General features: G+C 38.7%; 1 protein-coding gene across 1 annotated transcript; it reads left to right on the top strand.

Annotated features, from left to right (window-relative positions):
• Nucleotides 1-4,541: 4,541 nt before the first annotated feature.
• LOC108787497 lies at nt 4,542-16,684 on the top strand. Its single transcript, XM_018557071.1, has 5 exons — nt 4,542-4,559; nt 7,248-7,326; nt 8,003-8,196; nt 13,417-13,678; nt 16,290-16,684. Exons 3-5 carry the CDS (start codon nt 8,032-8,034, stop codon nt 16,682-16,684), a joined length of 822 nt encoding a protein of 273 aa, XP_018412573.1. The 5' UTR covers nt 4,542-4,559; nt 7,248-7,326; nt 8,003-8,031.
• Nucleotides 16,685-18,548: the final 1,864 nt, after the last annotated feature.

Raw genomic sequence — 18,548 nt, 5'->3', positions numbered from 1 at the left:
CTTACATAGTTTTGTAGACTGTAAACACTTTGGAAATTGTCCATGTGGGTCAAAGGCTATCTCTCAGTCATGTTATTTCAGTGTGAACCCTGTTTAAATTCTCATTAAATAGACTTAACTATGATGAATGCAGTAAGTGAAGACAGATGCACTCATTCTTCTAGGTAGAAGTATTTTAAATACATAGTAATCCTAGCTATGGGTGCCCCCCTTACACTGCAAGTAATCACATTTAGCTTTAATCTGCTAATAGTATTTCCCATAAACCATTTGACACTTCTGCCCATTCTGGGTAAGGCTCTGGTTTTGACTAGGCCGTTATAAGACTCTTCTGCTATCACCTTAAAGATTCCAGCTTAACATCCTGATCTTCCCTAAATATGGGTCCTATCCTCTTAACAATGTAGGAGGTATGTATGGTGGCAGACCAAGACCATTGTGTTACTTGATGTACCTTTCTGGATGTGAGAAAAAAATAGAACAGCCATATTCAAGGTGACTTTGCCAGTCAAAGCTCCTCAGAGCTGTAAACTAGCCTTCTTTGGGTAGTATTTGTCAGGACTGTAATTTCACATTCCGATGTTTACAGTCACAGTATCACTGTACACATTTATGTGTATATATAATCCAGGGAATTGTTGGCCAACCCACCTTTTAGGAGCACATTTATCAACAAAGTTCTTATTGCGATCAGGACATTATCTGCAAGGAGTTTCCATGTTCTCCCTGCGCTTGTGTGCATTTCCTCCAGGTACTCCGGTTTCCTCCCATACTCCAAAGACATGCTGGAAGGTTAAGTGGATCTTGTGTAAATTGGTCTGGTATGCATGTGAGATAGGGACCTTAGATAAGCTCCCTGAGGGCAGGAGCTGATGTGAATGTGCACTATGTAAAGCGCTACGTAGATTGTCAACTCTATAAAAATACCAAAATAAATAAATAGATAAGCTTAGCATAAAAGTTGCATGGTGTTTCCAGCAACCCGAGCACATGGATCCAGAAGTTTAGAGGAGGATAAGACGGTCCTTCTTCAACCTTCTCACACACAAGCAATGTGTAAACATTATGAATATCTATAGGACTGATTTGATTAGTGAACCAGTGCCACATTTACATGTAAATTGTGTTACACCACGAGAGAATAAATATTTCGTGGAGTCACGAGGCAGCCCAACAAAGTAATCTCGTGGAGTCATCTCATGGCCCAACGAAGTACTGATGGGGTGGTCATAATAACTGTTGCCCTTCTGTAAGTAACCTTGAGAGAATATTGGTGGATTAGAATACAATGAACGATAGTTGATTTTCTTTGTACTTTCCATAGGAAATGACAACCAGAGAACGTCAGCGCACTACAGCTAGAGTGCGGGTCATCGTGCTTGATGGAGATGACCAATATCCACAATTCTTCCCATGTAATTTCATGTCTCATGATAGTCTTAATGTCTGTGTTAGCCCTACATACTTGGTAAACATTACAACAGGAATGGAACCAGTGAGTATTTATGGATGCAATGTTCCACCTCATTGTCTATAAGGCAATATTTTGACGTATTAGTGTAGTATTTATGAAAAATGCACTTGCCTGATGGCTTTCTCTGTATTTTTAGACTGGGTCTCTTGTCTTCTCTCCTGGACCAATATTTGCTGAAGATGGCGACAAAGGAATCAACGCTCCCATCTCATACTCCTTACTGTCAGGTGAAATATATAGAACTAAATGGGTTCATGTGGTTTTTGTAACAGTTGGTAACAGTTGTTTAATATGTAAGCTGTGAAAGGATTTGTTTTCCTTTGTAGGTTTATAACATGATTATTTAAATACAGTGATTATAATTCTATAACTGTAATCTGATATCTTAAAGTTCCATTGTCAATATACAATACTGTCCTCAAGTCTCATAAGATCTCAGGGTTCACAACAATGGTTATACTTTTTCATTGCAATGCATATACTTTGGCTAATTAAACACAATATTTCTCACTAATTCTGCTTTAAACTCTTAAGACCTACCTGCTAATCCATATGTCTGATTTGTTGCAATCTCAGAACTTCTTCCCTGTGTTATATCATTCCAAACATTTTCTATTTATGTCTTTTTAGGCCCCGACAGTGACAAATTCCAGATTGATAATGTGACTGGGTCTGTTTCTCTGACTCACACACTGGAGAGCAATCTAGCCCCTACAACCTTCAATCTGAAAATTATGGTGAGCACAATTTTATAAATTAGTTTTTTATTTATAAAAATATACGTTTAATGAGCAGGATTTTTTAATTAATTCTAACAGTCAATTATTTCATGTACAGTAATATACTATGGGGCTTATTTATAAAAGTTTCCTGGGCAGATACCGTTTGCAAGGCACTAGCACCCCTAGATGGTGCTGACGAGTATAGGATATAGGAAGTGCTTTTCAAACGGTATTAGCAGAACATTTATAAAGTAACCCCTATGTAAACTTTAAAACAGCAGTTATCTGGTGTTAAACATTTTGAATGCAGCTGTATTGGTGTAACAATCAGAGGGACCCAGCTGATTACCAGACATTGGTTAAGGATGTTGAAGTCACAATTATTAGAGACAAAGGAGTATGAAAGATCTTAATGACAGATAACAGGCCAGAAGTCCAAATCTTAATGGGGATTAAGACAATCTGAAGTGAGGAGTTAAGAATGGAAAGTTGTCATGTTATAAAGCAGGAAACTCTATTCAAGACACAGGAACACAAAAAGCACAGAAACGTAACAGCAAAATGAAACAACCTCAATAGACACCGCTGTCATATATCTGAGCAAGCAAGGATGCCAGATTTTGTAAAGAACAGTAATGCTGGATACTAAATACTGGAAGAGGAAAAAGGAACACAGTTCTACATTCAGTATGCCCAAAAGAGAGGGTACCTAGACATAGACCAAGCAGCACAGGATGTGGCCAACATACTCGGACTGGTTACTGAAGACCATAGAAGAGAAAAAAACAGAAAATGGTGGCAATGTAAAACTGATGCAGCAGCTCATAAGAAACAGCAGACTAACTCCACAGAGATAAACAGTAGTCAGAAAATACATGAATTTAGGAAAGGATAGCAAAAAGACAGTCTAGAAGACTTACTGGCAAATGTAGTACTAATGCTGACTGTAGACACAAGATAGCCATCATCTGATTCAGCCTTATTGTATAACAATCTCATATCAATAGCAATAGCAGACCCTCCCTCTTGGGACCATTCTTGGGGAAAAAAATTATCAGGTAGGTTGGAAACCCCTCCAGTCACTATTATATCCACCAAGATAGTTGGTACTGGAAAGATTCTGCCAGTGCTGCCTCCTTCTCCCCCTTCCATTTTTATAAACATGTAGACAAGGGCAAGCCAATCATACATGCTTATGTGATAGCTGGCTAAAGCATTTCTTTGGGCAGTTGTATTGTGTCTGCCCCATCCAGCTGCCCTCATATGTCTATGATCAGCTTTGGGGTTGTGTAAATTGGAACATGCAGCTTGCTATAAGGTGTAGCATGCTGCCTTTGAGATCAGTTTAACATGCTTTTGAGATCCTGTTGAGTTCCTTGAAAAGTGTTTTTGACTTTCTTCTGACATTTTTCTAAGGCGCATCAAGCTGCTTCAAGTTGTTATTGTATTTCCAATGACTTCTATAGGAAGGAAAGTAGTTTTCATGCAAACAAATGCACATGGGCAAAAGTTCTTAGAATGGAAACAGAAGTAGAAGCAGAAGATTGGGAATAACAGACAAGAGTGACGTGGTCTACACAGAGAACAGATAGGCTACAAGATCTTGATAGGATATTGTTTATAACAAATTATATGTACCAGTTTTTTACCATCAAGATTTGTTCAATTATCTTAACCTGGTCCCTTTTTTTTACTCTGCAATAATGATTAACTTTTGATATGCCTGTATAGAAGACTTACAATATTCTCTTGGTATACATTCATTGCAGGCCTCTCAGGTTAGTGATACTAGAAAGTATGCATTGGCTGAAGTACAGGTACGATTACTAGCAGCAAACAAGCATGCACCTCGATTTGTTGCTACTCAATACCAAGGATTTGTTCAGGAAGATAACAACCCTGCAGCCCTTGTCAGCACTTACAATGGACGTGTGCTCTCTGTCATACCTTCAGATGGAGATTTCCCAAATGTAAGTCCATTGCATGCAATAAATGCCCAATACTGAACTGAGTTAAATAGGAAATGTAGCATTATGTAACCTGTGACATGATATTTTGCTTCATAAAGTACACTATATAGAAAATATGTTGGGGACTCTATGCTGCTTTTTAATAAATGTATATACTATTATAGAATAGTATAGCTTATATAGTTCACTTTCTTTAAATCTAGCCTTTCTCTTTTTCTGTTTTGTGACCTGATCAATACAGCACATCTTAATCTTTTTCAGAAAACCAATCCTCAGATTCATCTCAGTCTAGCCTCACAATCTAACCATAGTCAGCTATTCCACATAACAGAAAGTGGTCTGCTCATAGCCAGAGCAAACCAGCTGAAAGTAACTGAAACCTATCCTCTAAAGGTAAGAACTGGATCTGGAGAAGAATGTACAAAGCCAGAGGTTGAATTACATCCAACATACTGTACACATGTGTCACTATTGTATATACTGTTAAATCTGTATTTAGTGCATTACAATTTACATTGCATGTTGATGCCTGTAATGTTCCTTAGGACTCAAATTCCATATAATATCAGAGTGGCTTTATCTTGATAGGACATTGGTTCAGTCTTATAGCATGAACACACAATGCTGTGGATATCAAAGTGAGAGATAAAGCACTTCTGCTGGAAAGAGCAATGCTTCTAAAAGTATGTCATGTGATTGTTAGATTTCAAGGCCATTATTATTATTTTATAGTAACAATTCTAAATCAGCACACCTATATGGTGGTGCTTGGTGCTCCAGGTCTGATTATGAAAGGCAATATTAAATATTTTGAAAAAATCATACACAACATGGTAGTAATTTTAAAATTAAATCTGATTATAAAAGGCGATATTAAATATGTTTGGAAAAATCTAATTAATTAGGTTTTGTATACATGTGTTTGAAAAAAGCATGAAAGTAATAAAGTATTAAAGACACGAGTCTCATCATGTAGCATATCCCATAAGGTAGTGAGTACGGAGTATGTAGGGAATTCAAGGAGAAAGAAAACCAAAAGATCAGAGGAAAGAAAAGAAAAAGATAGAGGAAGGAAAGAGAGGTCAAAACAAGATGTCCAGGGGGTAAAGAAACTTTTGAGGTCATTAGAAATCGACCGTCATTTAATTGATGTCGTTCATTGATGAATTAGGTTTATAGTCTACGTCTGGCAGAGTCAGAGGTTGAGAAATCAACAAACTGCCAATAAAGTATAAAAATTGTCATGCTTATCATTTGTTATAGCCAGAATTTCTTCCATTCTAAAAATTTAGTTCATAGTACTGATCCAGTGGGAGAGAGATGAGGATGTAGATGTTTTCCAGAGATTTGATATTGACCTGACGTGACCCTGGATAGATAGATAAGAGAGCTATTTCTGGGGAAGGTGTGAGGGTATTACCGTAGAGTTCTGAACTAATATGAAAAATGTATTAAAGGGCAATTCTACTAAATGTGTAGGTGTCACCTTCACATCGCCAACAAGTATCAGGGACAAGAGGAACAATACGGTGTATAGATATAGGATCTTTGTACCAGCAAGAAATTATTTTTGTGTAATAAGAATATGCAAGTCAAACATTTATGGTTTACAGCAGCCAACCTCTTTTTTTTTAATTATAAACGTATTTCACGAATGGCGCCATATATATTATATTAAGAGTTTTAGACACTGCAATGTTGATGCTTTTATTTCTCGACATAGAAATGTTATTTTGGATGCTTATACTTTGGTGTATAAGGTAAGTATTGACACAGTAGTTTAGGCAATAGTTGGGTGTTCAAGGATAACCATAGCTAAAGTATAAGGCCAATTGCTAGGGCCCAATCACACCACAATGCTGTGTGCTGCAACATATATGCTGTTTTGCATTCACATGCATTGTGTTAAACAGACTGCTCAAAATGAATGCACTGAAACGCACAGCAATGCATTAAAAAATAGAGTCAAATTTTATCACAGAGCAATGCACCGGACAGCATTGTGTCTAACTGTAAACAATCGCAGGGCACTTCGCCATGCAAATATCTGTGACCATTGGTTCCGTGCAAATATATGTGCCAAAACAAACGTTCTTAAGTTTTTTCTTTACGGTTGGAATTCATTTTTGAATGTTTTCACGTAATATCATATTATAGCAACTAGATGGTGCTAAAAAAGCATAGGAATTTGTTTTTCTTCTCCTTTCCTTTATTCTCTTTCTATGCTACTCTCTGTTATCTAGTGGCCATAATACATTATTTAAAAAAAATCTGAAAAAGCATTCCCTTGTAAAAAAAATAACTAAAGACCATTTAGTTATATCCACATAGAACGGACGTCACAAATATTTTCAGGGCAAGCAGCTGTTCCAGTGCATTTTGGTGGCGTAAAAGGGTGCCGTTCACACTGAATTGTTAAGATTAGGGGAGAGGTTAACAGTTTAGGTAATAATAAATGCTAGAGATGGGGGAACACAAGTGTTTAATAAGAAATTCACATGTGATTACACCTTTAAAAGGCTTATGCCTAAATACCCTGATCCTGGCTTCTGGTGCCAAAAGCAAAGGAACAACTCAAGGTGACACTCCGCAAGTACAAACTTATAAACAATAGAACATAAGCTACTATAGGTTCCTAGAAGCAAATGGAGCCAGTTCCTACTTTTATCATAAAGCTTCAGTGATAATGATTTATTATTATTAGTTTTATTATTATATGATTTTTCATACATTGAACATTTATACAGTTTAGCTTTTAAGTCACAGCTCTTAAAGGCTACATAAAGCCATTCTGCAACCAACAAATATCACTTGCTCTTTTCCTAATTAATAAAAAATGTGTTTCATTCACTTACTTATAGTACCCTCTTCCTTGAACTTCTACTTCTCTGTTCGGTAACTGTATGTTTACTGCACTTATTAGAAATGTCATGCATCTGTTTTGTTCCCCTGCTATTGAACTTTCTTCCCTTTATTGTAACCATGAGTGATTCAGACAGCAATGTTCCATGCCCCAACAAACAATTGTTAAGTGTGATTCATATTAAACCAACAATATCATTCTTCCTGTGTTAACCATAGATCATTGCAAGAGATGAAGAATCCGGGGAAACGGTAAACTGCACTGTGACTGTGAAGGTCTTGGCTCATGGGCAAGCAGGTAAGATATGTGCCACCTCTCCTGATAACCTGATCTGGAAGTCCTTCTATCAAATGTAGTCCTACACAGTTTACTTTCTGCGCGTGGTTCCCTTTTTTTTAAATTAAACATTCATAAAAATCCACCAGTTCCAGACGTAGGTCATTTGTAGCCTCCCCTTTTACTAAAAAACAAAAATTCTCCATCACAAAGAATGTGTGCACTCATGTACAGAATGTATGGGTGGTCCTAAGATATGTTTTACACCGGTAAACCTAAAATGTATACAGTAGCACCCATGAAAGGACATATTTGCATTAAATCATGGACGTTAAGGGAAAACCACCAATAGACGTTGCCTCTTATGCATGCACTCTTCTAGAAAGCAGAATGGTGAGATGAGACTTAGATGCCCACTTCAACTCTGTACCATGGCTAGCATCACAAAAGAATGTTATTAGGGCCGTCAAATGAGAATGGTGACATTTCAATTTGACACATTACCAAAGTTCAGATGGCACCCATAACACACATGACAGACCACTGGTTCAGGTGTAGCCATAGATTTTTTTATTTCTTATTAAAAGTGGTTGGTTGTTGTCTATAAAGTGGGGTGTAGCTGGCATCCTATATTTGTTGGTACCCAACATTCTGACTGTTAGTTTTTACTTTTTTTTAAATTATCTTGTTTTCTTAGCACCCCGGGATCCATCAGAGCCGAGAGCCATGTTTACTCTGCCAGACTTTCCCGTGATAGGTGCTGGACTTGGGGTTCTTGGGATATTGTTTATGTTTCTGATATTCCTTTTAATAAGAACTGTGAAGAATCATCGGCAACAACAGCAACAGATGAGCCAAACTTCACTTGTCACAGAGAAGCATCCTAGTGTGGTATGACAGTGTTTTTTGCCTTCTTGAAAGAAATGTATTGTATAACAGAATCTGATTATATCAAATCTAACCTATGGTACTACTCCCTCAGGTTGCTCTTACCGGCCACGTGTGTCAGCTAAACTCAGAGACCCATTTCGTCCTACTTTCCATTTTTCAGAAAGTAGTATAACTGCACCAATTAGTTGAAGCAGGAGTTTCAAACAGCTTTATTGTTTGCCAATGGAAAAAAAACCCCTGCTCCGCTCTGATGTGTTTCACTCTACCCAGGGGTCTAATATAGAGGTCAAGGAAATTAAAGAGCAGTGTACACATTTATATACAAACACCAATGGCAATAATAACAGATACAGCACATACTGTATGTATTCTGGATTACATGACACCAGTATTAATATAAGACACGCCTTTTACATCCATAAAATCTCCATAAAAACAGTAACCTTTATTCTATATGTAAATATTTTTAAAATGAACTATGAAATTTAAAACCAATGTATTTACATAATTATGTATACTGTATATCCTTATTATACAATATACTTAATTGTTCTCTATAGTTGCATAAAGCAATAGCTATTTAACTGTGATAGTGTCATTTAGCAACTGATGAATCCCACTTTCAGGCAGGGAATAATGGTGAAACGTGGAGCACGCGATAAAGCTTATTGGAAAGCCTGATTCATTTGGTCAGTGCAGCTTTACAGTATTTATAGGAAATAGAATTTGATTCTAACTGACCTAGCCTATCCTAACTATGGTTATCCAATTGTAATTTTAAACTGGAGTGGTTTTAGGATATTTGTTTAGCCCCCGATGTTTATTAATGCACAATTTTCTCAAGGTACTTTTTCTGTTAGAAACCTGATCATAGGTATTAATGAAATATTAAAAATAAATAAAATACTTGTGATCTGTTGTTTTAACTGTCTCAGTCATCATTTTCATCCTCATGAATCACTGCATAGAAATGGACTGAATGTTTTAATATTGGCGATGAGCATTGTATAAATTTGTTGTTTTTATTTTTTTATTTAATACATCGGCTTTGCTCTTTGCCATGCTTTGCAGCAAGATGACCTTTGCCTTGAGCAGTGAACATCTAAACCAACACCCTCTCTGGCCAAGGTTGCCATACTGGCTGAGCTATAACCATATGCTGCTTAGCAGGTATAGAAGGATTATCTCAAGCTTTAGCAGAGCCTTTTGTGGGCAATGTTCAGGTGTTTTTCTGAACTCTGGCCACAAATAAGTCAAATAAGGCTCGATAAGATCATTATCACTATAATTAATCTACAGTCATGAGGAAACGTTTGTAATGCCTTAAGCATTTTCTTTATAATGGTTCCTAAAATGTGATCTTTATCTTAACTTTTTATTAAAGTTATAGTAGAATTATAATAATATTCACTATCTTATTTAACAAACAACATAGAACATGTCAGATCAATGTGTCTTCAATGAACAAATAGTTTAAACCAACCTTTCTCAACCAGGGTGCTGTGGCACCTTGGGGTGCCTTCTAGCTTCCTCAGGGGTGCCTCGACATATTTGCACAGCATCATGCCTTTCCATGGTGCAGGCAGACCACCAGCACCATGGAAATGAATGGTGCTAATCCAGGGAGGAAGATCTGTTTAGATAAGGAAGGAAGTACGCCTCTGTCCAGGTCTGTATTTGAAGGGGAACTTTGAAGTGAAAGAGGGGGAAAGAGGTTATTTGAAGAGGGAACCCCACTTTTTTTTGCATGGGGTCCCTCCTTAAAATGTATACCAGTCTCCCCTGGGATAAGTGCCCAGTATGAATTTAGCAGGGGCCACAAATTGTTTTTTACATTTTAGACTGAGGTCCCTCAAGATTTTGCAAACTTTTAAAGGGTGCTGACTAAGAAACGCTGTTTTAAACATTCCATGTCCTTCGTGAAAGAACTGCAGTATGGGGCCCTCTAGGAAAGTGACCTTGTCAAACTATGGCGAATGTTGAAGACACATAATGCACATTGAAAGGAAAACACATTATAACATTACACATTAAGTGTGTGTCCTTGTGATATAAAAGAAAATTGTAATAGAACTAGGAATAACTATGACTAAAGAGTATTAGTAATGCAAAAAAACAACAGTCAAGAAGTGAGAGCACCAACTAAGTTTAATAGCTCCAGTTCATTTTTGGTTGAGAGTCACAGGAGTAGGCAACGCATTTCAGAGGTTCCCCAGCATTGGCTACTCAACTAACACTTCAATCCAAAGAGTATTAGTAAGATACATGGGACTAGGAAGAGACATACAGTTTCTCTAATCTTGGTATTGTGGACACATACCTCCACTACTGTCTCTTTCTCAGAGGACCTCTTGATGTCAGTCCCATGGTTCTCCTCTTCTTTCTCGTAGTTGACTTACTCTAATCAGAATTCTCTTGAGTCTGAGCATTTGTTGTTTGTTGTTGAGACCCTCTGGTCTCAAAAGCCTCTCTTAATTGCAAGACATTACTCTGTACTTCACTTGGTGAAACTGGTCTGCCATGCCCTGACACTCCAAAAAAAGGAGAGCAGGGTCTACAATAATTTACAGATTCTGTTCACTACTTTCAAACTGTGTATAAAATGTCTGTGATTTCAGACTCCAACAGCCATTTTGTGTAAGTCTGCATCTTAAATGGACACTCTCATTGGCACAGACTGCAGGCGACTGAGTGTGGGCAGGTACAGACAGTGATCCACCTATTATCTTTTAACACAGGTTGGAAACTGTTTTGGATAATGGAATCTTAAAAAAGGGTAATTGAAGTCATGTTCCAATCGGTCAATCAGGTGTACCATATAATTTGGGCATGGGCTTTGAACTGCCCTGTAGTATAAAACATCACACGAGTTTAGTTACGGAATTTTCACAACAGAATTCTTTTGAAATTCTACGTGACATAAGAGTGTCCAGAAGTTTAGAAAAAAATATCAACATAGCCCATTAAAAAGTCCTTGTGAAGCTTGAAATGATGCGTGTATACAATCTACAAGCCAAATGATAATCGGATACTGCTTAAAATCATTTTAGCTATAGAATTTAAAAATTCGGAGTCGTTTTTATGAAATCTAATGCCTAAAGTTGAGTGAATGTTCAGTGTTATAGCTTTAAATATATGAATGCTAACTTTTACTTTTTCTCTCTATTGTTGCAACATAGAGCTTGAAATGGTTTCAGCCAGTAAGTATTGGTTGGGAGAGAAAACAGTACTTCAGAATTTGCATCAAAAATTACCTCAGAATTTACTTTAAAAGTTGGTAAATATGCTTTTTTTTCCCAACATAAAATCATTTCAATTGTTACAGATGAATGGGCCGGCAGCAGTACAGTCTTGTTAGAGGACCTCAGTTATTCTTTCAAATATGTAAATATTATAAAAGTGTTAATGAAAAAAACAATGGGGGGGGATTTATCAAAACTGGAGCAGACAGAATCTGGAGCAGTTGCCCAAAGTAACCAATAAGCTTCTTTCTTCAGTTTGTTCTGTCAAGCTTTGAAAACAAAAGCTAGAAGATGATTGGTCGCCATGCAGTTACTATAGAATTTGTCTGCTCCAGTTTTGATAAATTCCCCTCGATGTACCACCCTCCCTGATACTAGCAGCCCACAAGATAGGTGGGGTCCACAGTGTACTTCTTTTCTATTGGTGCCAATGCTTTGGAAACCTCTTTTTCTGGTGACAACTAAGAGGTCTAAGAGGGGATTCCCCTCACTTTGGAGAAATGTTATCTCACTTCCTATTGTATGTCCAAGAAGAAAGTGAAGGAAACCTCCTTAATGGGTCTAAGAAGTTTAAAAACTGAAGGGTTTTAACTAGGGATGCACCGATACTTTTTCTGGTATCAAATAAGAGTACCGATATTTTATTGTCTACACTCGCCAATACCGATTACTGATACCGGTGCCGTGTGCCCCAATTATGAGGGAGCCATGCGGTGGATCATGACCCCGCCGCCTGGCTTCCAGATTGCCAAGGAAGCCGGTGTTCTATCGAAAGAACACCGGCTTCACTTCCTGAGGTTGCCTGGTTCCCTGACCAAACAGCAAGCCAGGAGACGGGTCATAACCCGCCGCCCGGCTTCCTGATTGGAAAAGGATGCTGGCTCCATGCTCCCTCGGCACTGCCGGTAAGAGGGAGATTTCCCTCTGACTGCAAGTTCCGGTATCGGAGGTAAGTATCGGAGCATTTGGGTGAATGCGAGTACTCGCCCAAATACTCTGTATCGGCACCATAGATAGCCATGTATCAATCAAACATAGTTTTGGCTTTAGATATACTTCAAAGTAGAACTAAAGTCAGCGTCATTTACCTCTATTCAACGCAAGCTCTCTTGCTGCTGCTAACATTTTTGTCTCGTCTTCCTCTGGGTCCAGTGTCTTCAGTCATTTTGACTAGCAGACCCAGAATGACACAATTCCTGCACATGTGCATGGGAGTTAAATAATTACAAGGAATGCCAGTGTGCAATCTCTAGAAACTTGCTGGTAGGCAGATAAGACACTTTTATTGCAGAAAAGACATACAGTGGGGTTAAGTTATTAAAGGCAAATAGGCTGTTCGCTTTGCAATGGAATTTGCACTTTGCCAGAGAAATTTCTCTTAGGTTAGTAAATGGATGACTTCCAACATCCAGTCATGTGCAAGAAAAAATACCTTGGCTTTCTTTTAATGATTGGGTATGTTTAGCAAAAGTGAATTTTCACCACATTCACTAAGCTAAGGCAAAATTCCCTTGCAAAGTGCAAATTCCATTACAAAGTGAACAGCCTGTTTGCCTTTAATAAATCAACCCCGGAGTCTCTTCTGCAATAAAAGCTTTTCTTAAAAGCAGAGTTCTTTTTCTATGCTAAAGTTCCAGATTAGGTCTACAATTTCATAGGTGAGACATCAGGGTTGATTTATTAAATGCTATATGCTGTTCATTTTGCAAGGAAAATTGCAGGTTGCAGAGGACGTTTCCCTTAGCTTGGTGAATACAGTAAACATTCACTTTACAAAGAATACCCAATCAAGGAACATAAAAAAAAAAATTATTCCTGCGTATGATTGGGTGATGGAAGTGAGCAGAGCTTCACCTCATTTACCAAAGGCAAAATTCCCTTGCAAAGTGCAAGTTCCCTTGCAAAGTGAACAGTCTATTTGTCTTTAGTAAATCAATCTCATTGTTTGATATTGATGACTATGGCTTGACCTTTGCAGGTGAATACCAGCAAATCTTCACCCCCAGGAGAGGAGCAAGGCTACCAAAATGCAGCTTACAGTGAAAGCCCTGATGAAGTGAAGATCTGCGAAGAGCAAGATAAGGGGATGTCACCTAACAAACAAAGCAAAGTAAAAGAGTCAGGGAAGGCAGACGGGAATGCAGGCAAGCCGCAAAAGAGGACACCAGCGGTAGCTGTGATCTCACCTGGAAACCAGTGTATTGGAAGCTCTCCATGCAGAAACAGACAAGAATCGTCAGGTAAATACTCAACCTGGGTAACAGAACAGACTATTCTAGCTTTTTGCATTTCATACTTCCTTATGTAAGATGTACAGTGGCTTGCAAAAGTATTCACCCCTCACCTTGGCATTTTTCCGATTTTATTGCTTTACCACCTGGAATTAAAATTGATTTTTTTGGGGGGGTTGGTATTATTTGATTTACACAACATGCCTATCACTCTGAAGATGCAAAATATTTTTTATTGTGATACAAACAAGAGTTAAGACAAAAAAAAACTGAAAACTTGAGCGTGAATAAGTCAATACTTTATAAAGCCACATTTGGAGCAATTACAGCAACATAAGGCGGGCACATCTAGCCAATTGCATTTTTGCCTATTCTTCAATGCAAAACTGCTCTAGCTCCTTCAAATTGTATGGGTTTTGGTTGTGTACAGCAATCTTTAACCTCCCAGGCGCTGGGTTACCGCTCCAGGTATGGAAAATTAACCCCGAGCCAGACTCGGGAATACCGCCAGGGAGGTTAAGCCATGCCACAGATTCTGCATTGAATTGAGGTCTGGGCTTTGACTAGGCTGCTCCAAGACATTTAAATGTTTCCCCTTAGACCACTCAAGTGTTGCTTTAGCAGTACACTTAGGGTCATTGTCCTATAGGAAGGTGAAACTATGGGGTCTATTCACAAAGCTGCCGAAGGATCTGGCCATAGCTTCGGCCGATCCTTCGGCTGGCTTCGGCCCTAGGACCCCTTCGGTTCAAGAGAACCGAGGGGGTGTCGGCTGAAATCAGCCGTACCAGCCTGAAGTGAATAGCCGAACAGTGTTCGGCTCACTTCACTTCTGATCGGTCATTCACTCGGCTGCCCTCGGCAGCTTTGTGAATAGACCCCTATGTCCCAGTCTCAAATCTCTGGCAGACTTAAATAGGTTTCCTTCAAGAATTTCCCTGTATTTAGCGCCATCCATCATTCTTTTAATTCTGACCAGTTTGCCAGTCCCTACCGATGAAAAACATCCCCACAGCATAACGCTGCCACTATCATATTCCACTGTGGGGATGGTGTTCTTGGGTGATTAGAGATCTTGGGTTTGCGCCATACATAGCTCAATTTTAGTCTCATCTGACCAGAGTACCTTCTTCCATATATGTGGGTGGTCACTAATATGACTTTTGGCAAACAGCAAACATGTCTGCTTATTTTTTTCTGCAAGCATTGACTGTTTTCTGACCACTCTCCCATTAAGGCCAGCTCTGTGGAGTGTATGGCTAAAAGTGGCCCTATAGACAGATACTTCAATCTCTGCAGAAGCTTTGCAGCTCCCTCAGGCTTATCTTTGGTCTCTTTGTTGCCTCTCTGATTATTGTCCTCCTTGCCTGGTCTGTGAGTTTTGGTGGGCATCCCTCTCTTGGCAGGTTTGTTGTGGTGCCATATTCTTTCCATTTTTTAATAATGGATTTAATGGTGCTTCATGGGATGTTTACAGTTTTGGATATTTTTTTATAACCCAACCCTGATCTTTACTTTTTATGTATGTCCATTACATGTAATCCAAATAAAAATCTATTTTAATTCCAGGTGGTAATGCAACAAAATAGGAAAAATGCAAAGGGGGTGAATACTTTTGCAAGCCACTGTAACTAATATAACTTTACATTTTTTTCTAAGCAATATACAGTGGTACCTCGGTTCACGAACTTAATTTGTTCCACGATTCTGGTTGCGAACCGAATTGGTTGCAAACCGAATTAAACTGTGATCAGAACGCGATCTTCTGCAAGCATTGACTGTTTTCTGACCACTCTCCCATTAAGGCCAGCTCTGTGGAGTGTATGGCTAAAAGTGGCCCTATAGACAGATACTTCAATCTCTGCAGAAGCTTTGCAGCTCCCTCCGGCTTATCTTTGGTCTCTTTTGCCTCTCTGATTATTGTCCTCCTTGCCTGGTCTGTGAGTTTTGGTGGGCATCCCTCTCTTGGCAGGTTTGTTGTGGTGCCATATTCTTTCCATTTTTTAATAATGGATTTAATGGTGCTTCATGGGATGTTTACAGTTTTGGATATTTTTTTATAACCCAACCCTGATCTTTACTTTTTATGTATGTCCCTTACATGTAATCCAAATAAAAATCTATTTTAATTCCAGGTGGTAATGCAACAAAATAGGAAAAATGCAAAGGGGGTGAATACTTTTGCAAGCCACTGTAACTAATATAACTTTACATTTTTTTTCTAAGCAATATACAGTGGTACCTCGGTTCACAAACTTAATTTGTTCCACGATTCTGGTTGCGAACCGAATTGGTCGCAAACCGAATTAAACTGTGATCAGAACGCGATCTCCACTAGACCACGACAATGTGTCAGAGCAGGGAAGATGGCTGCGGTTGTGTTCATCACCTGAAGCGGAGTTTGCGAACGGAAGCGACATTTTGCCGAACGTCTTGTTCGCGAACCGGATTGTTCGCAAACAGAAGCGTTTGTGAGGTACCGCTGTATTACTATGCCTGCCAAATTTGTCACCAGGCATGGTAAAACTATTGGAAATCTTACATTTTTTTAATGCACATTTTTATGGATGTGCCAGTATTTTCTGTTATATTCCTATAAACCCCACCCCTTTCATTGTAGCTGAGCCTTTGAATAGAAATCAATGTACCCACCAGGAAGCTTCCCCAACAAAGGAACTCCAATCAAAAAAAGTTGGGATCACTCAAGCACTGGTGGTCAGTGAGGAAGTGGACAGCAGTTACCTGAAGCCTCCACGAGACGATGACCTTGGTAGCCATCTTCAGGCTGTCAATGATGCAACCACTGATGCCAACAAGGAAGTATCAGACAACCAGGATACCTCAGGAATATGGCCTGAACCCCCACAACTATCCCGGCTGCCCATTGTTGTAGAAGTGAATGAGGAAGTACCGGAACATGATGGAGAACAGAATGCTCAAACTCCACCAATGGGCAGTGAGATTATTACTCCTGGCTCTCTCATGCAGTTAATGGATGACTCAATTGAATGTTAATCCCTTTAAGCCTCATGCCTAAAAGAAAAGAATTGGATAATCTAATTGACTGTTGTGGACAACGAGGCATGAGGCTGGAATCTATGCCTTGGTAAAGTCCAACCCTGTTGGGAATTTAGGGTCGATATTGTTGTGTGAACTTTAATAAGATTTGATCTAATAAACCTTACCTTTTTTTATACTTGTCCATGACAAATTGACATCATCAGTGAAGATGGAGGGTCATACCAATGGATTGCTAAGGATACGTGCATTACTGTATTAGCTGCAGGAGTCTCACTTCTGTAAAAACTGCAAAAGTTCAAACTGCTATCAGTAGTTCTGAATTCAGCTTTATGTTATATGATACTGCAAATTATGTATATCACAAAGACCCTGTTTCACATTAAAGCTGTAAAAACTGTGAGAGGAATGTGCATGTTCTACTGTATATGTGTGTCAGATAAGGCCCTTTTCTATAGTGGATAAAATTGCCTGATATGTTCATTTATCATGAAAGTCTGGTGAGGAACACAGTAACTAAACAGTTTATTCATAGTTATATTTCTGCCTTTAAAACATCTATCTCCATTTTGGTCATGTGTCTAGTCACTGGGAGATGGATGTTTAGTGCTGGGATGTCAGGATACTGCCACTTTGTGCCATTGAGTTGGTAACTTTACTGACTGCCTGACAGAATTGTAATGCTTGTTTATCATATGTATTTATTACCATGATATTTGTATGACTCTTTTCCATCTTGAGACATGTCAGTTCACCCAGAACTTTATTTACCAGAACAAAAGCACTAAATCATGCACAGTAGTCTGCTATTAGCCAAAAACCGCTAAAATGCATCCAAATACCAGAATGCATATACTGTACCTACAGAGTAAACATTACTAAACATGAAAGTGTACAAAATCAGGTTAAATCATTCTGTACTTGACTTTAAGCATCATGTAGAACAGGCCAAGATAGGTCATGATTACTCCACCCTGCTAAATAGTGACTACGTGTAGGCTTATGCCAGAAGGGGAGAAAGAGAAATGCAGGGAAACTATTTGCTGTTATGTACCAAATAGATTACTGCCTTAGTCAACAGTCATCATTATCTACTGTGGAAAAATGTTGGGTAATATCTAATGGAAAAGACATACATTTTTTTTACAATAAATAAACATTTTAAGTATAAATCACATTAAAATAACTATAAGTGTATTTATTGAATGCTTATTCTGTATTTTAGTATGAATTTCAGTTGTTATATCTCTTCCAGTATACAAATAATGTATTATTGGTTTGCCGCAATTCAGTTGTTGTGCAGCTCATTCCTAATCCACCCATAGTTTTAGGATTCTAGATATTACGTGACCGAGTTCAGATAGATCCCTTGTTGGGCCCAGCAGAAGGAAGCAGAAGGATGTGAGAGTTGGAGGGTTTGGACCTCAATGTCATTTGACTGTTTGGAGTCCCAAAGCATTGTGCTGCTAAATTCTGGTGGACATGAATTAAGCCTATACAAACATGCTTCTTCCTTGACTTATTATGACACTAAAATTTCTGCATAGAGATGCGTTTCCCAGCCTATTTCCAGAAATATAAAAACAATCTAAGCTTGCAGTGTGACCACCCCTGCACTGCAACGGTTAACTCTAGGGTAGTTGTGTAAAATAAATTTACTGAACTGATGCCTGTTCACACAGGCTCCAAGTCCAGAATCCACAGTCTCTTCCCTCATATACTCGAACGGTTGTTTGCTGGGCTCCTTCCCCTCTTTTCCCCTGCCATGCTAGTCCCAGGCTGGCAGGCAGGACAGCAGAGCCGGGAAACATGGCAGGGGAGTGCACACTTGGCAGCCTGTGGAAGTTATCGGGTGGCTTTA

The sequence above is a fragment of the Nanorana parkeri genome, unplaced genomic scaffold (genome assembly GCF_000935625.1).
Source record: "Nanorana parkeri isolate BGI_ZX_2015 unplaced genomic scaffold, ASM93562v1 scaffold265, whole genome shotgun sequence".
Classification (NCBI taxonomy): Eukaryota; Metazoa; Chordata; class Amphibia; order Anura; family Dicroglossidae; genus Nanorana; species Nanorana parkeri.
This window is presented reverse-complemented; position numbering and strand designations above follow the sequence as displayed.